Below are 19,423 nucleotides of genomic sequence, written 5' to 3'. Positions count from 1 at the left end.
TTTTAACCCCTCAACCTTCGTGCTGCTCTAGATTAGCAGCATAGATGGGATCAGCCTGAGCTGATTATGGCTGTGTGTTTTAGGCAGGCGTGTAGCTTTGATAGGCTCTCCTCATCAGCACAATTTCTCTGCTAGCGTTTATGCCACGGTGGTATGGCTAAACACGGAAAAGACAACCCTCTACACTCTTACAATAGCTACACACATACACCACACACACACAAAATGACATATAATTCAGTGGACTGCACAGAGTATTAATCAAGTACACTTGATTTTTTGTTGTACAAGTGTATTGCGGCAGGTATGATGAAAAACAACACTGTACCTTTCTGGCAATCATACTCTTCTTAAAATACCTCTGCAGATGTGTGTGAAGACTGAGTGCATTGCTTATGTGAGAAAGCAATTAATGGTGTGTGTGTGTGTGGGGGGGGGGGGGGTGGTATGTGTGGGTATGTGTGTGTGTGTGTGGTACTTTGAAATGGTATGCCTGAAACACGGAGAAGACAACCCTCTCCACTCTAATTACATTACTCTTACAATAGCTACAGTCACACACACACACACCACATGCGAACAGGGTTGGGAGGGTTACTTTTGGAATGTAATAAGTTACAGATCACTAGTTATGCTGTTAAAATGTACAGTAATAAGCAATTTAATTACTTTGATTATTACTGAATTGAATATTACTTACGCACAATATCAACAAATGTAAGTATGTACACAATCACCCATGCATATTCACAACACACCTGTACACACCTGGCACAGGCTTTGATTGGTCACCTGGTTGTTCTGTTTCATATAAGTAGGGTTGGTTCTTCTAACCATTGAAGGGTGTGGGGGCAGTCTGTTAATATGGTCCCACACAAACTAAATGTAACAAAAATCAGTGTACAAATGGCTAGGCTGTGACAATATCACAGATCTCATATTGCTAAGGCTGCAGCAGCTCTTCCCTACACAGACAATAGCTCTAATGTTGTTATGAAGTCTATCCAGACAGCTATGTACTTAATGTGAATGACATCCCTAGTTTAGGTAATGGATTGGATTGGATTGGAGTGGAGTTGATACAGAGTGGATGTATATTTACATTTATGCATTTAGCAGACACTTTTATCCAAATCGACTTCCATATGTCAATTATATTACAAAGGCCACTGTCCCCAGAGCAACTCGGGGTTAAGTGCCTTGCTCAAGAGCACAACAGTGGAAGTCGGGAATTGAACATGCAACTTTACAGGCTACTGCATGCTAGCCCAGCTCCTTAGCCACTACGCTACTACCGCCAACATGATGTAACGCTGAGACAGGCTACTGCATGCTAGCCCAGCTCCTTAGCCACTACACTACCTCCGCCAACATGATGTAATGCTGAGACAGGCTACTGCACGCTAGCCCAGCTCCTTAGCCACTACGCTACCACCGCCAACATGATGTAACGCTGAGACAGAGGTCCCGCTCAGTGGAGCCAGTGCTCAACAGTGATCTGATCTGAAGGTGTGTGGCTGAGATAGACCTAATAGTGAGGTGTTACAGGTATGCGGTCAGATTGAGACACTACTGCTGCCTGGACGGTGAGGCTAAAATGGACCTAGTTGTGGAATTAAGGCAGAGGCGATCTAGAGTTGGGGCAGTACTGGTGTGTGTGACATTTAGGCAGGGCGTGTGTGTGCTGTGAGACTGATACAGGACTGCACTGTCAGGTGAAGAGTGTAGTGGTGGGCAGTGGATTGAGGCAGTACTGTTGTGTTATGAGATTGAGACAGATTGAGGCAGTACTGTTGTTTTGGGATTGGGACAGTATCAGAGTGTTATTAGATTGAGACAGATTGGGACAGTGCCAGAGTGTTAAGAGATTGAGGCAGTACTGTTGTGTTATGAGATTGAGAGAGATTGAGGCAGTACTGTTGTGTTATGAGATTGAGACAGATTGAGGCAGTACTGTTGTTTTGGAATTGGGACAGTACGTGTTAAGAGATTGAGGCAGATTGGGACAGTGCCAGAGTGTTTGGCAGAGTATCATAAGATTGAGGCAGCACTTACTGCTTTATCAGACTGAGGCAGTAGCCTACTTGTGGGTTATGAGATCAAGGTTTGCTGTGAGAGTGAGGCAGTGCTCCCCCCAGCACCACCGCCATCACCACCACCACTATCGTTTCCTGTGGCAGGTGGGAGGCTCAGCAAGTAAGGCACAGGTGAGGCTACCGAGGGAGGGGTGTCATGTCTAGATGTATTTTTACCCAGCTCAATGTGAGCTCATCCTGGCTAATTGGCAGGATAAAGACACACGCATTACAAAGGAGCACTTCGGAGTTTGTGTAGCCAGATGGTAAGAGGCGGAAGCATGAATATGTGCTTGAATATCCTGTGGACCCATACATACAGTCACACAAGGCCCACTCTTATTACCTCTGGCAAGGAGATTATGTGTGCAACCCTGTCTGTTTTCATTTGTTTGTTGGTTGGTTGATCTGTTAGGGAGCATGCATAAACTACTGACCTGACTTCCCTGAAACCTGGTGAAAAGATGTACTAATATAGAGACCATGGAAGAATCTGCTACATTTTGGAGTGACTCACGGGGCATTTGTTCTGGAATCTGCTGGAATTTAGTTTCACAATCGCTAATATTTCAGGAAATGGGATTTGGCTTTGGTGGAGGTATGCTCTACAGCATGCCTTTCTAGTTTGCCGGTATGTTTGGGGTGAATCCATCATGGCAGGCATTACACATATTAGGGTTTTCATTGTACAGCTGCCATGGCATTTATTATCAAGTTTTAAGTTTTATGGTAAAGTAACGCTTGCAACTTCCACCACAGTGTGGGGCAGCCGTGGCCTGCTGCCTAGTGCTTCGAACTTGTAACCGGAGGGTTGCCGGTTCGAACCCTGACCAGTAGGAGCGGCTGAAGTGCCCTTGAGCAAGGCACCTAACAAGGCACCTCACTGCTCCCCGAGTGCCGCTGTTGTAACAGGCAGCTCACTGCGCCGGGATTAGCGTGTGCTTCACCTCACTGTGTGTGTGCTGAGTGTGTTTCACTAATTCACGGATTGGGCTAAATGCAGAGACCAAATTTCCCTCACGGGATCAAAAGAGTATATATACGTATACTACATATACAGTACAAAACAGATTGACATGTTTCCATGTCAAGCAAAAGGTCAAATCAGTCATGCTGGATTCTCCCTTTACATTCTTGATACATTATGTTTATTTTGTATGACTATTGGTTATGTGATTGCTGCGTATTCTCCATGCCATGGGTAAATAAATAGTGGGAAATACAGTGATGATAATATTAACTAAATCCGAACTGGGAAGTAAGAAATCAGGAGTCCCACCTCCCTCATCTCCTAATGAACAATCTGCAAATATTGAAATTCTGTTTGAAGAATGAGAAAGACGGTGCTGCTGCTGAATGGTTCTGTAAAAGGAAAGTTAGGTTTGTGAATTTACAGATATTTACAGAGATACCTCAGTTTAGAGTGAGCAAAGAGCACAGAGATGGGTATGCATGTGTTCCTGTTTCTTGAACTGCAGACATAGAGAGAGAGAAAGAAAGAGAGAGAGAGAGAGAGAGAGAGACATAAATGTGCGCCTGTTTCTTTAAGAGAAGGGAGAAAGTGTGTGCGTGTGAGGGGGAGGGGGAATGGGCTGGGTTGGAACAGTCCTCCTCTAATGAGCAGATTTGAGAGACACCAGAAAGAGAGAGAGAGAGAGAGAGAGAGAGAGAGGGAGGAAATAAGACGACGACAAACGACAGCTAGAGGGGAAAAAAGCTTGCCGAGAGCAGTTTGATGGGGAGCACAGGACCCACACACTCACAGAAAGCAGCATAACAGCGCAGGATTGTGGATATTTCGCCTCAACCGCTGAGGAAAAGAGACGCAACACCCGGAGAGGGAGAGAGGGGAAATCAGAGAGACAGAGAGGGAGAGATGCGGGGAGAGCTGAAACAACAGAGCTGGGGTAGGAGATGAGGGCAGAGGAGAGGAGAAATTAATCAGGTGTTTTTGTTGTGGAGGATCTGCGCCAGCACCACTGAGCGTGTGTGTGTGTATGCGTGCCAGCATATGTGTGTGTGTGCAGCAGGAGTGTGTGAGTGTGTGCGTGGATCACACTCCGCAGTGCTGTTTTCCTAAAGGAGAGCGCAAAGCCAGCGCAAGCCTCATCTCTCCCTCTCCAGTCACCCCCTCTTCCTGCTCTCCCTCTCTCTCTCTCTCTCTCCATCTGTCCGTCTCTCTCGAGCGGCGGTGCAGCAACATCAGCAGGCGGCGGGCCGGTCGGCTGGGATGACCGCGCGCCGGAGACGCCTCAGTCCCAGCCCCTGCCTCGCCATCAGCATGGATTTATCATTCTCATAACGCATCGGATGCTACCACGACTCTGCCTCTTGTACCTCGGTGGTTGTTGCCTGCTGCTGCATGATCCTATATCAGCCCACCGGGATGCTGCTGCTGCCGCCGCTGCTGCTGCTGCGTGATGAGGTTGTTTATAACCCATGGGATGTTGTGTCGTAACTCGGCGGAAGGCGTGTGATCATTTGCGGGAGCGGTGCGGTGTCTGGCCTGCGTCGCGCGGAGCTCCAGGCGTCTGACGCAGGAGGGGGGGCTGCTGCTGTTGCTGTTGCCGAGCGGCCCAACGTCAGAAGGGCCAGTGGGGCTTGGAGAGAGAGGAGGGAGAGGGGGAGCTGAGGAGGAGACGAGGCGGAGGGAGGGGGGGGACACATGGCAGGTCTTGGCTTCCTCCTCAGCTTGAGCCCCCTGGGCCTCTGATCCGAGTTGGAGTTTAGGCCGCAGTAGTTAGAGGCGGAGGGGAGAATGGTCTGAAACTCTCACGCTTTTCCTCAGGGGGTGGGGGCACCACCTGTGGGGGGGTTAGCTACTGCACCTTCCTATCACAGCTCTTCCTATTCGTAACCTCTCGACAACACTCAGTCCACTCATTAGAGCTCGCTTAGAGATCCCTTTACTTTTCTTATCGCTTTCTTTTCTTTTTTTTTTTTGAGGTTTGGGGTATTTGCCAAAACCTATTTCATGCATGTCCACTGGGGGCAGGTTCAACTTTGATGATGGGGGGTCATACTGTGGCGGCTGGGAAGAGGGCAAGGCCCACGGACATGGGATCTGCACGGGCCCCAAGGGCCAGGGAGAGTACTGCGGCTCGTGGAGCCACGGCTTCGAGGTGCTGGGCATGTACACCTGGCCCAGCGGGAACACCTACCAGGGGACATGGGCCCAGGGCAAGAGGCACGGCCTGGGCGTGGAGAACAAGGGCAAGTGGGTTTACAAGGGCGAGTGGACCCACGGCTTCAAGGGCCGTTACGGCCTGCGGGAGAGTACCGGGACCAGTGGCAAGTACGAGGGAACGTGGAACAACGGCCTGCAGGACGGCTATGGAACGGAAACGTACTCGGACGGAGGTGAGACGCTTGTGAGCATGGTACATACTGGACAAATACACACACACACACACACACGGACATGCATGCACAAGGGTACACTCCCATACACAAACAAGTAAGTACCTAGAACATATGCCCCCTCTCTCTAACTCTCTTTCTCACGCATACGAACACACACACACACACACACCCTAACCCGAATACATTCTCTCCCACACAAACACACACACAGAGCTCAAATGTTACCTCCTGGCTGTTGTTGTGTTCAAGCTCATTTGCCTCTCTCTCCATCTCTCACCACCCTGCCTGTGGCATCTCCTCTACTTCTGCAGGGGGAAATAGAGGCTTACACACACACACACACACACACACACAAGCAGAGTATACTCACACACCACAGGCACATGTAACACACATGCAGCTCACACACTCACAGCAACATACACACATATATACAAACACACACACACACTCACTCTCAGCAACAAACACACATACATACAAACAAACAAACACACACACACACACACAGATTTTTGCAGGCTCAGAGAGAGAGGCCAGTGCACCTGCCAAGCTTGGCACAGACCCCACTAGACACTAGAGGAAGCAGAGAGGTTGCAATGAGCAGGAGGGACAGAGGGAGGCGAGAAGGAGATATGGTCAGGGTTATGGGTATAGATTTAGGCTTTGTGTTTTTGATTATCAGGACTGCAATATGTTGTGTGTTTGTGTGGGCATGTAAGTGTTTCTTTTCCATAACATGACATCCCTCTGGAAAAGAGTTTTGTTTAGATGACATACAGGTTGGCAATCTGTATTTTGACACCTCCACACACACACACACACGCACACACACACACACACACAAACATAGAGAGCATGCACTTGTGTATGCGGAGAGTGTTTCAGCTCTGCTGTCCCTGTACAGTAGGTTTCCGTGGAGACACAAGGAGCAGGTCAGCATGTCACCAGGGATGGAGTGTTCTGGTTGCTGATTGGCTGGTCGGGCCCAGTAATGGTGTTTACTTACTTGGGTGCTAATCTGGGCTGCTTAATCATTACCAGGTAGGCAGAGGGGGAGACCGAGAGAGTCTCAGATAGGGACAGAGATGGAGAGTTACAATGGCTATACTTTTACTTTCTAAAACAGGCCCTTCAGTTAGCTAAAGGTAGCCTAACATTGAACTGATGAATCAAGGTAAACGCTCCATCCTCTTCATACATTCTGCCTGTAGGCAGTTCTTGAGATATATTGACAACTAAGGTTGGCATATTTAAATCACAAATCACCAAAACGGTCAAGGGCCTACTCCATTTCCAGACTTTGGTCCACTCAGTTGTGAAATGCAGTTTGGGAAGTTTGTTTGAAGGCCCAAGAATTCACAGGCATTAACTGCAAGAAACTGCCAAACCCTCTGAACATTATAAATTCGCCTGATTCTGCTAAAAACTATTCTTAGGAGTCATCGTGGTCTCTTTCTCCCTGCTCATTGTAATCCTTCAAATGAAGACTGTTTCAGATGAGAAGGACGCCACTGCCTGCACGACAGGGAAAAGTCTAAACGAAATCCCTTTACCCGGATAACAGCCTCGTAGTCGATGTAAGCTTACTGAGAGATTTAGCTTTTAACAGGGGCTTTATTTTGTGTTGTGTGGCGTCGTTAGCAAGTGTACTGCCCTGGATAGTGAATTTTGGTAAAGAAAGCTTATGTGTATATTTTGGTAGTAGGCCTAGCCTAAAGGCAGCCAGCCAGTGCTGACGACCTGACTTCCCCTTCACACATTCTCAACGTCTCTTTGTGTCGTAGGGCTATTTCTTTTAAACCTCCAAGAATTCTTAACATATTTTATTTCTTAACCTTTGAGATGTTTGCAAACACATATACAAACCGATTGAGTCCCCTAATCAATCTCTGAATCGATCCCCGCGTTTCCATAACGAATGGGCCGTTCTGTAGGCCACACGCAGTCTGACTCCTGCTTCTCCCTCTTACACACACTTTCTCTCTCACACTTTCTCTCCCTCACACACGCAGATAGAGAGAGAGGCCAGTGCCAGAGCTGACTTGGTCAATGAGACAGATTAATAATTCATTTTAACGCCACGCACTAATGTCTGCTTTACTTTAAATATCAGTAATCTCTGGATTAATTTAACTCACTCTGGGATTCTCTCAATGTGGCTAAATACGGCCAATTACCTCTCCCTGCTAAATATGTGAGAGAATATGCATTCGGACACTTCCAAACCAGAAAGTCTAGCCTGGGGAGAGGCGCGTGATTAAATCAGGGGGCTGTGATGTTTCCGCGTCTTTGATCTGTCCGCATTAACCGTTACCGTTCTGCTCAATCCCTCCATAGCGCATCTAGTGGGCAAAAGGGCGCGACTCGAGTGAATTCGTTTCGACATGTGAGTTTCAGTCGCTGAAAGGAAACAAACGTAGATAATCAGATAACCACGGCTACGTGACCGATAACTGACATGCGAGACTGAGCCACTCGGACAGAACAGCCTCGCGCAAAAAAAACAAAAAAACAATGGCCGGCAGCTTTTGAGCTAATCGACTACGCATGCAGATATTTACGGCTTCGTCGTCAGAGCCCGGTTCTCGTGTCTGCGGGGAATCACATGTGCACTGATAAACACAAAAGTCCTCCGGGGAATGATTTCCCATACGAGCTGTTCATCCACGCCTGGATAAGCAACAGGGTCGTCGTGATTAATACAGAACCGGCTCCGCTTGTCGTGTTTCGAATATTCAGACTGAATATTAACGTTGTTCTAAACCAACCAAAAATAAGCATCCGCCCACTCTCAGTTTCAGTACCAGGGCCAGCGCCAGAAGAGCGGCGTCGTGACTGCTCTTCTGTGAAACTGTGTTAGTGAAAAGCAGTATGCAGCGCTAGTGACTGTTACAAAAATGATTATTATTATCCGATCAGCATTAGTGCCGGTGTGCTCTTCACCTTCCGTTGATAGTTGCTACACTAATTAGGGGCGTTGCTCATGGTTACAGATTTGTGACAACAAAGGAAAAACAGTTTACGTGCTCTCTTGTCCCATGGGGGACCTTTCTTCCTTGCTCGAGAAGCTTTGACTCACGCAGGCCTGACGTATTTAAGGGAAGCTGCAGATGGTCGGGGGGAAGAAAATGTGTTTCCAAGAGAACGAGCCGGGACAGATTCTGATACCCAAGAGTCTCCATCAAGAACTGCACATCCTAGTTCAGTTGTAACATGCACACATGCACACAGAAAGAGGGAGAGAGAGATATTTGAGATGGACTCAAATACTCCAATACTCCCTCCTCAACAAACATACATAAACATATCACATTACACAAACACACACACACAAGCAAAAGAAGTGATGTAGCCTATGCATCCACAAACATTCTCATACCCAACGAATCAACAAATGGCATTTATCTCTGTCCTGTGGTTTCAGCTCCAGTGCCTACCTCATTCCTGTAGGACTAAGTAGTGTTCACATTTGCCAACTGTGCAATGCCTGTGGAGAACAAACTCACGCTCGCACATGCACACACGCAGGCACACACAAACACACACACGCACACACACACACACACATACACACACACACACACATTTCAAGGCAAATACATCAGAGAACTGTACAGTGTTTATTTTTATTAGTTTTTGGCTTTAAGCTGCATCAAATCAGCTTTAAGTGACAGAAGTGATACTGTTTCATCACCATTTAGTTTGAGAAATTCCTGTATGTCAGCACTCATCAGACAGTAACTATCGCTCCAGAAATGAAGTGAGCAGCCTGATTTTTTTTTATCTCCCTGTCACCCAGCCCACCACTCACACCCACACAATGGCAGATGATATGATGGAACAGGGTGCATCTATTTGCAATTAAATGAGAGATTTCTGTTTACTTGTGACCTTTGTACACAAGGAATGAGAAACTCGTCTGTTCTGTGTGCGTGAAGTGTGTAAGAAGCATTCAGCCCGACCTCACTTCAGAAGTCACACGCCTAAAAATAATCAGACCTAACTGGCGTAAAGAGTAAAACACACACATGGAGCTGTGAGAGTTGGAAATGTGCCTGTGGTGTTGTGCCCCCATAATCCCCTGCTTTGCTGTACCTATGTGTCTGTAGTGGCTGGTTCTGTTTGTGTGTGTGTGTGTGTCTGCAAGACATAGAGGAGAGAGAGAGAGAACTGTATGTGTGAGGTGGGGGTGGGGGCTATGTGTGTGTACTTCAGAGGAATGAGAGAGTGTATGTGCATATAGTGCTGTATGTGGCAGGTGGAGAAGTGTGTGTGTGTGTGTTGGGGGCAGAGAGATGCGGGGTGCTCTGAGACATGCCAGTGTGTGTGTGTGTGTGTGTGTGTGTTGGGGGCAGGATGTGTGTGTGTGTGTGTGTGTGTGTGTGTGTTGGGGGCAGGGAGATACGAAGGTGCTCTGAGACATGCCAGGGTGTGTGTGTGTTGGATGCAGGGTGTGTGTGTGTGAGTGTGGTGGGCGCAGGGAGGTGTGGGTGGGCTCTGAGACATGCCAGGGTGTGTGTGTGTGTGTGTGTGTGTGTGTTGGGGGCAGGGAGGTGTGGGTGGGCTCTGAGACATGCCAGGGTGTTCTGAGAAGTGCTGAGAGCCAACCAGCCTACATGGATGAACATGCGGGCTGGCTAATGTCAGCACTCTCTGTCTCTCCTCATGTGTGCCCTAGCAGAAGCATAACTGTGAGTGGTGAATTGGCTTTGGCATGCTGGTTAAGTGGTGTAGCTGTGTCATCCTTACAGTTTTGTCTCAGCCACGTTGGTTCCTTTTTAAAAAAAATAATCCTTAACATTTTAAAAACAGCATTTCTCAAAACAATTCATACCACGCAATGGATTACCTGCAAAAGCGCAACTCAAAATGCTTGGTTTATATCTCAAAAGTAAAATACTTACATTGTTAAATAGGGATGTCTCCAACCAACTCAATATCATTTTCAAGCAAGTTGAATGCTATTCATGTCACTGACAACAATATCAATTCAACTTTGTGATTATTGAGAAAATATATATAAAATATCGAAGCAGGATCCAGAGAATCACTTAAGAATATTGGCAGTATAGCAACACCTATTGTATATTAGCAATCTTATTGTATAACAACCTTCTGTTGAGAACTATTGGGACAATCCTGCATGTCATGTACATTCTTCGAGAACTAGTTATCCAACCTATGATGATCGACAACTTTCATTCCAAAAACTTTGAAAAAGAAAGAACAGTAATCAGCATTCATTTGAGTCAAAACCACTCTTGTTATGGAGAAAGTTTACATTTTCTCAAATGACCCCATACAATACGAAGTTTGTTGTACTACATCTTGTGAAACCCCCCAAAAAACCTTATAAAACCTGTCCATTCTAATGAATGAGATCTCTCTGAATGATTTTATGTAAGGATGATCTTTAAAGTCTATTGATCAAAACATGACTGAACACATTGTCTGATATAGGGCTATATCTTGCACTTTAGCGCAATTGACTTCGCGCAAATCGCTTTGTGGGCGGATCTTGGGCGATGTTTGTATTTTACCAGCGGGATCATGACTGTTGCGCCCGACGGAAATCTAAAATGGGGTGGTCTGAAGTAGCTACATTAATCATGGGTGTGGTTTGGGCATAACGTGCAATAAACCAATCAGAGCGTCATCTCACATTCCCTTTAATGACAGGCACGCTTGTTCCATAGCGGATTGCTATTATGATGGCGGAATTGCCAGGCTCAGCCAGGAATGGTTCACAGTGCTATAGTCAGTTAGGAACAGTTTGCTATTGATTTTTCCTCTTGACAAAATGTAATACAGAAATGTCACTTTCCGATGTTTTGGGATCACTCTCACTGAATCACGAGGTTATGAATGCATGGTGATATTTTTGCAATGCAATCTACCTCACTATAGAGTATAGACAATGCAGATCTGTCAGATAAGCTCTCCTCTCCCGTGCTGCTGCTGGGGCATTTGGGTTAAATGGCATCGGCATGCAGTTCAACATCACGTCTCATTAAGTCCTCTAATATTTACTAATTTATGTCATCAACACATCCGTGATTCGTGGAAATGTGTACGCTAGATTTATACCTATTTTTTCACATCGGACACCACACTGATTTCACTCGTGTAGCAATATGTGTCCTTGTAATTATGTATGGTTTGGAGAAATGGGAACTGCGTTGTATAGATGAGAGGAGCAAAGTGCATTGCGCAACACAGCAAGCCCAAGCAAGCGCTCCTGCATGTGTAAGCTAGGACTGTACCTTACCATCAGGCAACAGAAACAGTTTCTAAATTGACTTTTCCAACTCTGCACAGTATCCCATTAAGCGAATTCACAAACTCAAGACTTCAAGGCCATCATGGATATAAAACGTTTTTTGAAAACAACGAAAGGATGGAGGGAACAAAGCAAAGTTTGGAGTTATTTCAGATGGGCTACAACAAGGTAGGCAAAATTGTGGCGCTTGTCAAAACCTTAGCGCAGCTGGAATAATGCTTATAGGCTGATGTTAAAGCACACACGATGTTTAAAGCCATACACAACGGTAAATTGGAACAAAACTAAAGGTAACTTTAGCCTTTATAGGGCTGTATAAAGTTGTCCAAATTAATAGGTCGTAATTAGGCGTTGTTGTTGTAAAGATATTGCATGTAGACTATATAGGCTACTAAATTTTTAGTTGACCAATGCACCAACAAAACCGGGAAATGGACGAATATTATCAAGGCTTTGAATGTTTCCATCTGTGCACAGGGTGTCTGTAGATCGGTGTGCATAGCATTCATTTCTGCAGGCCTGTGGCCATGCATGCGCCCTTAAAATAGCATCTGAATTTGCGCCACTGACTTTAGACCATGAGGTTCCTGGTCTGTGGCGGAATTGTTTTCTGAAACTGCAAAATATCAACAGGGACCGTTTGCGCCCGAACACGCCCCCTCTTTTCGCTGAAACGCCCCCGTGGGCGCACATGTACCTGTGAAGGGAAAATTCCATATACGCTGACTGAAAAATAGGAAAGACAAATGCGCAAGTATACAAAGTCAATTGCTGGTGTGCACGATAGAGCCCATAGTCTGTTACTGAATATTCTTTTTTTGCTTTTGAACAATCTAAATCTAAATCTGACCTGGGAAATGTAATGTACAAAAACAACTGAGATAAACTGCACATAATTCTGCACAGAAGCAAACCTGTTGCATAAAAGCAAATTCTAATCTAATGCCTTTCCACAATTCAATCATGTTATACACTCTGGAGTACCTATGAGATCATATACACACACACACCTACACACACATACACACACACATGCACACACACATGCACACTGATGTTTAGACACCACGCTGGAGATGACAGGATAAGGAGAGTGGGGGAGTGCTGATTACATCCCACTGAAGCGCACCGAGCCACACAAGCTCTTTACATTTCACTCGCACGCCTGCACACACACACACACACACACACACACATGCACACAAACATGTGCGAACTCACACAGAGATCAATACAATGTCAGGGAACAAGGGCATATTTATGAAGCTCTGTGCAGGCTCGGACTGGTAATCTGTACAACCGTGGGCCGGTCCACATGTGGGCCGGTGACCTCCGGGATTTTTTTTTTTTTTTTTTTAAAGTTATTTAGCCTATTTGCGGCCCGTCATGTAGACCTAGGCTTAGCCTATAAATGCAGTTGCATCCATTTGGATTGGGGGGGGTGACAGGTCAATCATTTTGGCCTCTTCATGACAGGTTCAGTGTGTGTTACGATCGCGCCCCCCTGCCCCACCCCTCAAGTGGATTTGTCCAAGCAGCCGCTTGGTCTGTGGGGAAATATAGCCTACGAGTCCATGCATGGCAGCCTAGGCTATATAAGTGCCCTCCGCTGGCTGGTGTTCACATCATCGCAGTTTATCTGTAAACAGCAATCAGAGGTGTCTAGTTTTATTCCATAAATATATTGTTTTTATAGACGTTAGTTGCACGCGCTACGAAGAGCTTCCATTTACTGCACCATGTAGGCTACTGTAGTGCGGTTTGTCTCAACAAAAAAAACTCCGGGTAGCCTACAATTTTCGCACAACTTGGTGGAAAAGTGTAGCACAGGTTAAAGAAAACCTATTCATGTTTGGACTCAAAAGGAACTTCAAAGTATTTCCCATATAGTAGCCTTTTAGCTCACAACGACAGTGAAAGTGAAACTTGGAAAGTGGAAGTCTCTCCACCGAGTGTTACATTAGATGCAAAATCAATCGCGAGTCGATGCACGTAAAAACTATCAACTGGTAGGTTAGTAACGAAGGTAGCCTGATTTTGCAAAATGTGATGACTGCACACAAACTTGGGCAAAAACGTTTAGTATACACTTGTGGTGATAGCCTACAGTTAATGTGAATCGCTGACTATAACCAAAGTAAAGGAGAAGATTTGCACCAAATAGGCCTAAAGGCTGTGGTTGTGTTTCTACAACATGTTGGCACAAATCGTAATTTCTGTCAACTATGACGATCTCCATGCATGTTCAGTAGCCTATATTTTTCATTTAGTCAAGCAGTGACATGTGGTTTAATACATGGGGTAACATGACGTGAGACAGACAGAAGATGAGCCTGTCTTTAGCCTAACCCTGAATCCTGTCCCTCTCAAATCACTTTAAAATGGTGTGATTAGCAACCAGAAAGCAAAAATCCTGCAGAGACCCCCCCGGACCCCCGTGTTATTGTGATTATAATAACCTATAGGTCCAAATCTAAATGTTTGGGTTCAGTTTATGAAGTGTTGCTACAGCATGATACTGTGTGTTTGTTATTTATGGGAGGGAATCAGGGGGGGATTTTGGTATCGGTGGGCTTGTGTGTGTGTGTGCCCAGGAAAAAATGAACTGTTAGCCTGGCGGGCCATCCTATATCATTGAAATGTATAGTCTGGAATCGAACCATTCACCTCGCTTTATCCAAGGGGCGGGCAGAGAATTGTCTTTCAAACTGCCTAGGCATGCAATGGGCCAGCGCTACGACCATATCCGTATCCGGTCGGCAAATACATCCTTCTTTGAAAGGAATGAGTTAAGTGCATTGTGTTGCTCAACTTTCAAAGAAAAGCACAAGTCCAACTCCTCCAAAGTTGACGCAAACGCCTATTCAAACAACTGCTCTTCGTTCGCCATAGCCACCTTCCTTGTTGTTCACCGTCGCAGGACTGTCATCATCCTGTTAAGCCCGCCTTAAGACTCTCTAACAAAATAGAGCGCTGTGATTGGATGACGTCCACGGCGTCAGCCAATAGAAATCCCTATGGTTTGATAGTAGACGTACAGGCTGAGCAAATTAATTTGCCGCCGCTAGGGTGCGTCTAGATTTCTAGGCTAATGAACTGTAAAATTTCACAGTAAAACAATGAAAATTACAGTTCAACTTAAATTTGTTATAGTTCTACCATTGCCTTTACAGTTCGACCATGAATATATCATAACTTGACTAGGAACTCTCCCATATGAACTTCATGGTCGCATGTCTGATGCGGACTTTAAAGTTTACAGTTAATAAGTAAAGATGATGAGTGACTGCAATCTGTTTATAGTCAGACTGGCAGAGCTGGCAACCCGGATGCCAAAACACTACTGACTTTGTGATTAGTAGATAGGTGGAGGGTGACGCATCAGGCCAAAACACAACATGACAACATCAACATCAGTTGAGGGCTGCAACTTCACTTTTTAAATTACAATATCCTGGCCGGACTACTGTTGTCAGTGATATGAACATGATTTCTTAATGTCTAGTGACATATATCAGGGCCATTCTATGATTAATTGAAATACATTTCTTACATACGGTTCCTTTAACACCCATGTGTATTCCCGGTCTCAAATATGACCGGCCATTAGAAATGAATAGGTGAGAAAATGGTCAGTGTATAAAATTGAATCCAGACACATACTTATTGATTAGATGGACTGTATGTGTGCTTCTGTACATTAAAACACCCTCACTCCCCCTCTTTGCTTCTATGCCAACCCCCACTGGAACCTTTCCCCAATAGAATCTTCCCCTTTCTGATTTGCATGAGCTCAGGTCAATGAGGCCTACAGGCCATAAATAGCAAATGGAAGTTCAATAGGTTATATCTATAGAACACACGTTCATACAAAGGTCTATCACAACATTAGATGATAATATATGTGCTACTATGGATTTATAACAACTTTGGGTGCTGAGATATCATGCAAAACATGAGTACTTGAGTACATGAGTCTCACCCCCCACAGCACAGACAATTTCTAAATTTTAAAAACAGCCCCTACAAGATTCTTAGCAATTCTGACCTTTTGACAATCAAAACTATCTCAGGAACAGAGATATGCCCCAAACAAGCCACTACAAGATTCTTGGCAATTCTGACCTTTTGACGATCGGAACTATCTCAGCAACAGAGACATGAAACTGCCCCAACTGGTCCTTGACAATTCAAGAACTTCAGTGCATTCTCCTCCCAGCACTTTGGGATGCCTGGAGCCATAGTGCTCATGTCCCCAAATATGTTGCTGGATTCATTGTAAGCCATTCTAAGCTGTTACACACGCCAAAGCTGTTTTGTCATTCAAAATAGGGTATTGGTCTTCACAACTGAACGTAAATTGTGTGTGTGTGGGGGGGGGGGGGGGGGGGGGGGGGGGGGGGGGTCGTCGGTCCAGTAGTGGGCCGGTCCAGGAGAAAATTGCCAGGGCCGAATTTTGTTCCCAGTCCGACCCTGTCTCTCTGTGTGTGTGTGTGTGTGTGTGTGTGTGTGTGTGAGTGAGAGAGAGAGAGAGAGAGAGAGCAAGAAAAAGAGGAGAAACAGTGGGTCGAAGGGAAAGAGGATTAGGAAAGAGAGAAAGAGCACAAATGTAGACAGAGAGAAAGAGAGATGAGAGTGAGAGAGAGAGAGATGATGATAGAGAGGGAGAAGGAGAAAGAAAAGTGAGTCCCAGTGATATTGCTGTTATGAGTAGTAAAGATAGGTCATAAAAAAAACTTCCCCACAGTATTTTGGGTCAACCACTTTGCTTTGCTTAGTAGCACTGCACTAAGGGAGCATTCACCTGTCCCAGAATGCAGTTGGAATACAGTAAAACCCTGCTAGGATTTCTACTGTCTAGACCTGGACTCACCCAGCTGATTCCAGCGAGGCTATTCTAGAGAGAGGCAAGGGTTGAGTAACCAGCTCAGAGCCGTCGAGCGTTACATCACATGCATCGGTCAAAAACACAACAGCTAAACACACAACACAACAATCACATCGATGAAACCCGCTGCTGCATGGATCTTATGGACCCAGTGTGTGTGTGTGTGAGTGAGTGTGAGTGTCTGCTTGTGTGTGTGTGTGTGTGTGTGTGTGTGTGTGTGTGTGTATGTGTTTGTGAGTTGAAGCGAGAGGGAGAGAGCAGATGAGTATGCATTAGAGAGAGGGAGGGAGAGAGGCAGAGAGAGAAAGGGAGAGAGGGAGGATGAGAGAGAGAGAGAGAGAGAGAGAGAGAGAGAGATGGAGGGAGGGAGAGAGATTGTCCCAGATTTCAGCACCAGTGAGTTGAGCGAGTGGAAAGAGCAAAGTAGCGGCTGGTCTCAGAGCAGCAGAGAGAAGGAGGACAACAAAGGCATGTACAGAGGAGGACAACAGAGAGAGAGAGGGAGAGAGAGGAGAGAGAGGAGGAGAGAAAGAGGACAGGAACAGGACAGAGAAGAGGTCAGGAGAGAGATGAAAGGAGGATGCATGGACAGAGTGATATGAAAGAAGGGATGAGAGGAAAAAGAGAAAAAGACAGAGTGCAGAGAGGTGGAGGAGAGGAGGAGAGGAGACAGACAAATGACAGGATCCTCCGTTGTAGTGCGAATAATGTCATTTTGCAAATGACAAGTGCGAACACAAATCCTCAGAGATAACTGATAACACTTGTGTTGCCAGTGTAAAGGGCCACTGTGTCTGTCCACAGTGACCATTGCTAATATACTTTACATTACATTACATTTAGCAGACACTTCTTGACCAAAGTGACTTACATATGTCAGCTATATTACAAGGGATCACATTGTCCCCGGAGCAACTCTGGGTTAAGTGCCTTGCTCAAGGGCACAGCGGTGGAAGCCGGGAATTTAACCGACAACTTTCAGGCTACTGCACGCTAGCCCAGCTCCTTAACCACTACACTACCACCGCCAACATGATGTAACCGCCAACACTTACTTACTTGTCACCATACTGTCATTTGTCAGGGATATTTTGAAAAGGAAAATATACGTTGAGGATATTTACATTGTTAACATCATGTTATAATCAATATCATTACTGTCTGCATGATGTCATACTCATGTCAGATGTGGATCTATGAAATGCTTTCCTCAGCCTATGACCTCATCCAGCGGGTGTATTGCTAAATCCCCCAGAAGTCTCAGCATAAATGTTTTATTTGACCAGATTGATGAGCACTTCAGGTTTTGATATCATTATGACTGACTCTAATACAGTTTCAGTTTTGACAATAGCATCTGCAGTATACCTAAACTGTAACCATATAAACTATTAACAACTTATTCGTTAGTTAAATACTGCTGGGACTAATTTTACTATTATGGTATTAATGCTCCAGAGGTTTCATTACCTCTTATGCTACTGTTCCCAGTACCACTAATATTGCCGGTCACATTACTATGACTTATGTCATCATCTGTAGCACTAATGCAACAGCTGATCATATTATCTCTGCTTGTGATACAGTATCACTGCCTTCTCAATGTCATTGTCACCGCTGCTCCTATTGTTACCGTGGCAACCTCTATTAGTACTGTTCCTCAGGCATTATCCCCATTGATTTTACTATGCCTGCAGCGTTATTGAGACTGTTTCTAGCACTGCTGTTCTAAGTGGCATACTCAGTCCGGCCAAAAAAACATTGCAACTGCACAAATTAGGCAAATGCAGATATGTTCCGCATTATTTGCTACGGGTTGCAATTCTGCCTCATTTGTGATTTGCCCCTATTTAATTTTGTTGTTGTTGTTGTTGGGGTTTTTTGCCTGTAAATATCTACAAACATCCGTAAGATCCTGCAGGGACATATTACTACTGTCCCAAACACTGCATCTCCTCTACTGTTACAGAATATCATACCATAGTTTGAGTATCATATCACCTCTCCCTCTCTATCTACTGTTATAAATAATATTACCATTGCTTCTAATACTGCTGGTTTGAGTCTTTACTTACCACTGTCTTTACAACAAGTTCTTTACCCTTTTGTCATTACTCCAATGACATACAGCATTACCATTACTCCAATGACATTACCACAGTTTCTGTTGCAGGTGCCTCTAACAATGGCGTGATCGCTGCTGCATCCTGCACTAATGCTCATAATGTCATTAAGACTGGCACTGCCGCTCCTGTAATATCATTAGTGTTGCGTTTAATGCCTCTCACACAAGCACTGCCAGTCTCACGTCACCATCAACACGCCACTGTTGCTCTCAATGTCATTACTGTTGACTCAGTACAGTGTCCAGTCCAGTGTCATTACTGTTGACTCAGTATCATGTCCAGTCAGTGTCATTACTGTTGTTGACTTAGTAAAGTGTTCAATCCAGTGTCATTACTGTTGACTCAGTATCATGTCCAGTCAGTGTCATTACTGTTGACTTAGTAAAGTGTTCAATCCAGTGTCTTTAATGTTGACTCACTACAGTGTTCCCAAGGGGACCCCCAAGCCCCCCCCCCCTCCCCACACACACACACACACACACACATATATGCCACAATTAGTGGGGGGCCCTTGTGATATCCAGTGTGATATTGACCTAAAGTGTGTTGAAACATGATACCGAGTGTGAACGTATGTCTCATAGCTCATCTCGGCTTGTCCCCTGCACTCAGAAATCTGGTGCTAGTTAGCCGATGCTACCAACAGTTTTTCTATGGGGGTGCCTCGGGCATCAGCCTAGCCATGCAA

The 19,423-nt window shown here is 45.4% G+C and overlaps 1 protein-coding gene across 1 annotated transcript in view; it reads left to right on the top strand.

Annotated features, from left to right (window-relative positions):
* The first annotated feature begins 3,510 nt into the window (after nucleotides 1–3,510).
* Nucleotides 3,511–19,423, top strand: part of jph3b (junctophilin 3b) — a 44,226-nt gene continuing 28,313 nt past the window's right edge. The window contains exon 1 of the mRNA XM_042110379.1: nucleotides 3,511–5,435. Coding sequence (XP_041966313.1) covers nucleotides 5,054–5,435 — 382 coding nt within the window. The 5' untranslated portion in view covers nucleotides 3,511–5,053. The remainder of the gene's footprint in view (nucleotides 5,436–19,423) is intronic.

Source organism: Alosa sapidissima, chromosome 11, assembly GCF_018492685.1.
Source record: "Alosa sapidissima isolate fAloSap1 chromosome 11, fAloSap1.pri, whole genome shotgun sequence".
NCBI classification, from domain to species: Eukaryota; Metazoa; Chordata; class Actinopteri; order Clupeiformes; family Clupeidae; genus Alosa; species Alosa sapidissima.
This window is presented reverse-complemented; position numbering and strand designations above follow the sequence as displayed.